General features: G+C 33.0%; 1 protein-coding gene across 1 annotated transcript; it reads left to right on the top strand.

The window, feature by feature from the left end:
• Positions 1-208: 208 nt before the first annotated feature.
• Positions 209-3754, top strand: G6PD1 (glucose-6-phosphate dehydrogenase 1). Its single transcript, XM_078963205.1, has 10 exons — positions 209-542; positions 845-1002; positions 1104-1198; positions 1274-1388; positions 1459-1664; positions 2022-2171; positions 2250-2370; positions 2672-2901; positions 3000-3200; positions 3303-3754. The coding sequence occupies exons 1-10, from the start codon at positions 323-325 to the stop codon at positions 3550-3552; spliced, it is 1746 nt and encodes a 581-aa protein (XP_078819331.1). The 5' UTR covers positions 209-322; the 3' UTR covers positions 3553-3754.
• Positions 3755-4872: the final 1118 nt, after the last annotated feature.

The following is a 4872-nucleotide window of genomic DNA, read 5'->3' as shown; positions in this document are numbered from 1 at the left end:
TATATTACTTACTTTCCCTTTAATTAATGTATCATTTTGTTTGAACTTTTAATACAAAGAAAACGCGAAAACTGGTGAGAAATCGATGTAAGCAACTAAAGGAAAATAAAAAATAAAAACTCAGACTCAAACAATTATAGGCCTTACAAAGAAGATCACGCCATTTATGAAAATGGGGTCCATATTATAAAGAAAAATTCAAGAGAATATGATTGTTACGCAGAAACAAGTTCATATACAGATCGTCATTGACAAAGCCTTCTTAAATATCCCAACATTGAGACTCATCCTTTCTTGTTTGATCAAAGTGAAATAATCTTGCATGGCTACACAAATCAATCCCTGTTGTTCATCTTCCACCACCTTCTCACCTTCTTCACTTAATCAAAAAGCTTTTTCCTCTGCAAAATTCTTCAATTTCTCAAGAAAATCATCTCCCTCCAGATGGGTTTTCAAGATTCACTCGAGAATCAGTCCGAAAAACCAGTTTGAACTCAAATCCTCAAATGGGTATCCTCTTAATGCGATTTCTTTGCACGATGGTAAGCTCTATATTCCTATCACCAGCTTGTTCTTCAAATTGTTAAAATTTTATGTCTAACTCCAACTGATTCGACAAATGCGTTAGGTCAATTAGTCCCTTCATGATCTTAATTACTTTCCCCCATTCTTGTTCGTGACTACTGTTTATTATCCTATCGCCGGAGACATTTTTTGACTTAACGAAGTTAAAAATACAAAATCCACGAAATTCGAATTCAATTATACAACTACAACTATCGACAACTGAACTATCTAAACTAAATTTTCCCCAATTTTGTTGTCTGCTGTCATTTTCGAATAGGTGCAGCAGAGAAGCCTCTAGCGAAAGAACTCGTATCACCACCGGAACAATCTGAATCGAATCTTAGTGTCACTGTCGTCGGTGCTTCCGGCGATCTTGCCAAGAAGAAAATCTTTCCGGCGCTTTTTGCTCTCTTTTACGAGGATTGTTTACCTCAGGTTCTTCTCTTAATCATTCATAGATTCTACGTTTGATGTTTGATCATTGATATCATGATAAGGATACTAACATTGTTCAAATATCTTTGCCATTTTTGAAGAATTTTACTATATTTGGTTATGCTCGAACCAAAATGACTGATGAGGAGTTAAGAGAGATGATTAGTGGAACTTTAACTTGCAGAATCGATAAGAGGTAATACCAAAAATACCCTTCAAAAGAGCGTTGCCATTTATTAACTTTAGGGTATTGTGATTTGATGATGTGTAGAGAAAACTGTGGTGACAAAATGGAAAAGTTTCTTGAAAGATGTTTCTACCAATCGGGTCAATACAACTCTGAGGAACATTTTGCAGAATTGGACCTTAAGTTGAAGCAAAAAGAGGTTTATATTTCTTGATAAATTTTAATTTGATTTCTTGTGTGGATTGTAAAGATTTTTATAAAATTTTCAGGGTGGAAAAGTATCGAATAGGTTGTTTTACTTATCAATACCACCGGATATTTTTGTTGATGTGGCACGTTGTGCAAGTGGAAGGGCTTCTTCCAAGAATGGGTGGACAAGGGTAATTGTGGAAAAACCATTTGGTCGTGACTCAGAATCTTCTGGAGAGCTAACAAGAAGCCTCAAGAAGTACTTAGCCGAGGATCAAATCTTCAGGTATATCTCATCACCCCTAAGGGTAATTGTGGAAAAACCATTTAGGTTAACCACTTAATTTCGACAACTATACATGGTTACTTTTTCTTTTTGACTTAATCTAGATGGAATGACTTAATGGGTTAAGCCAATAAACTTGGCTTCATGTATTAAGACACTAACCTTTTATCTATTTGTCATTTTTCCCCTCCAAACTCCTCTCATGTTAATATGGATGAATATTGTAATAATTGATTAACATTGTGAAACTTGTTTTTTTTACATGAAGGGTAAAATGGTCATTTAGTCTCATTCAACTTGTTGATTAAATCTAGGATTGATCACGTCGTAGCTTTTAAGTGTTTTTTTTATTTACAGGATTGATCATTACTTAGGGAAGGAGCTAGTGGAGAATTTATCGGTTCTTCGTTTCTCAAATCTTGTTTTTGAACCACTTTGGTCAAGAAACTACATTCGAAATGTACAATTCATATTTTCCGAAGACTTTGGTACAGAAGGGAGAGGAGGGTGAGTTAAGCCCAACTATTATTTTTCTTAAATCTTTTACGGATTTCAAATCAAATCTTACAATTTTTTTGTTGTTAGATACTTTGACAACTATGGAATCATCCGTGATATAATGCAAAACCACCTCCTACAAATACTAGCATTGTTTGCAATGGAAACACCCGTCACTTTGGATGCCGAAGACGTTAGAAACGAAAAGGTATCTTTAAATTCTTTAAAAGATGTATTTTTTTTAGATCGATTCCTTCTCCCATGTTGTTCCACATTTTTTGCTTCGACAAAAAATTGCAGTTTTTGTCTCATTTAACAGTATCAGTCCAATACATGACGAACTCAGCTGTCCAATCATATGTCAATTGATAAGGCAAAAATTTGTTATTTTTGTCTTGTTGACATCAATACTAATCAATACCATCATGTTTTGTCTCGTTTTGTCCGATACATGTCAAACGCAGAACAAACTGTTTAATCATGTTAATTGGTTGTTGATGCTTTTATAGGTTAAAGTTTTGAGGTCGATGAGACGCCTAAAGCTTGAAGATGTAATCGTGGGCCAATATAAAGGCCATAGCAAGGGTGCAAAGACGTATGCAGGGTACACAGATGACCCAACTGTGCCAAATGACAGTCTTACCCCGACTTTTGCAGCTGCCGCCCTCTTTATAGATAATGCCCGATGGGATGGTGTCCCATTTCTTATGAAAGCAGGAAAGGCCCTCAATACTAGAAGGTAAATGTGTATATATCATCTTTTTACTCTTAGAAATCATCATATGATTCGAATTTCAACATTTATTACAACATATTCAATTGGGATTTGGATTTCAGGGCGGAGATTAGAGTTCAATTCAGACATGTTCCAGGGAATCTATACAAACGAAACTTTGGGATGGATTTGGATAAGGCAACAAATGAGCTCGTGCTTCGTGTCCAGCCTGATGAAGCGATTTATCTCAAGATTAATAATAAGATTCCTGGTCTTGGAATGAGATTTGACCGGAGTGATCTGAATTTGCTCTACAGCGCAAGGTAAAAGATTGGATTGGTTTAGTTAAAGCTAATAGATTTAATGAGAATTTGGGATTAGGGTTTGCGATTGACGAGAGTTTTGGGGGTTTTGTAATGGTGAAGGTATCCGAAGGAAATTCCTGATGCATATGAGAGGCTTCTGTTGGATGCGATTGAAGGAGAAAGGAGATTGTTTATAAGAAGCGATGAACTTGATGCTGCTTGGGCTATATTTACGCCTTTGCTGAAAGAACTGGAGGCAAAGAAGATCTCACCGGAGTTGTATCCTTATGGCAGCAGAGGACCTGTCGGCGCTCATTATTTGGCGGCGAAATATGATGTCCGATGGGGAGATCTTGCCGGAGATGACTGATTGACATGTAAATGTGGCTTCTTCTTCTAGCTTTTTTTTTTTGGTACCGTTGTTGATTTTGCGTGCCAAATTTGAACTCTTTAGAGCAAGTATACATGCATGGCGACTCGAATTTGATCGAGCTCGAACTCAAACATGATATTTTCAGGAAAAGGCCCAGATCTTGAGTCCAAACTACAAAAATAAACGAAACTTCATTTTATAGTTTATTTATATATATATATATATATATATATATATATATATATATATATATATATATATATATATATATAGACACACACACCAGATCTGGAATCCGAACTACAAAAATAAACGAAACTTCATTTTATTATATATATATATATATATATATATATATATATATATATATATATATATACACACACACACGAAAAGTGAATATACCCTTAAGGGTATATATACGTTTAGTTACCCAAACATATTATAATACGTCATTTTGTTTATTATATTTATTATAATATTCTTAAACTTCAATCCTTGACATGATTTACTTTTAAAATTTTCGAAATTTCATTATTATTTTCCAATTGATAACATTTTTTTGCCGAACACCTACTAGGTTATATATATTATAGTTGAAAATGAAAATTATGTAAGAAGAATATAAATGTGAAATTGATAAAAATCTTGGAAGTAAATCAAGTTAGAAGTTGAATTATAAGAACATTGGACAATCACAATGTATATATATGACACAAAACGATGTAGTATAGTGAGTTTGGGTACCTAAAGTTATATACCCTTAAGGTATATTCACTTTTGCATATATATATATATATATATATATATATATATATATATATATATATATATATATATATATATATATATATATATATTAACACAAACGTTATATTTATTTTTTTTTTAGTTAAACACAAAAATAAATAATGAGGGCAATATACTTTATTGATACATGAAAGTGACCATTGTCAACTAAATGGGTTTGTTGATCCATTTAAGTATCTCTTATCTTATCTTTATTGTAATTTTCTTAATATTCAAATACAAATCTCTTTATCTTCATTAACTTATATTATGTTCAGTTAGTAACTTGTGTTTGAATGCAACTATGTTACGATTTAACAATTATCTTCAAGATTGCATATATTTATTGATGCCTTTTGTTGCTATCACAAACTTAATATTATTGAGCCTCTCTAAGATCCATGAAATTAACTTAAATTCCGTACCCTAATCTCTCTAATCATCATAAGTTCTTCTCTTAAGATAGTTATTTTATGTCTAGTAAAAGAAAAAAACATGCAAATTTAAACTAATGGTGATGACGGGTGG

The sequence above is a fragment of the Lactuca saligna genome, chromosome 7, assembly GCF_052625555.1.
Source record: "Lactuca saligna cultivar CGN05327 chromosome 7, ASM5262555v1, whole genome shotgun sequence".
NCBI lineage: Eukaryota > Viridiplantae > Streptophyta > Magnoliopsida > Asterales > Asteraceae > Lactuca > Lactuca saligna.
This window is presented reverse-complemented; position numbering and strand designations above follow the sequence as displayed.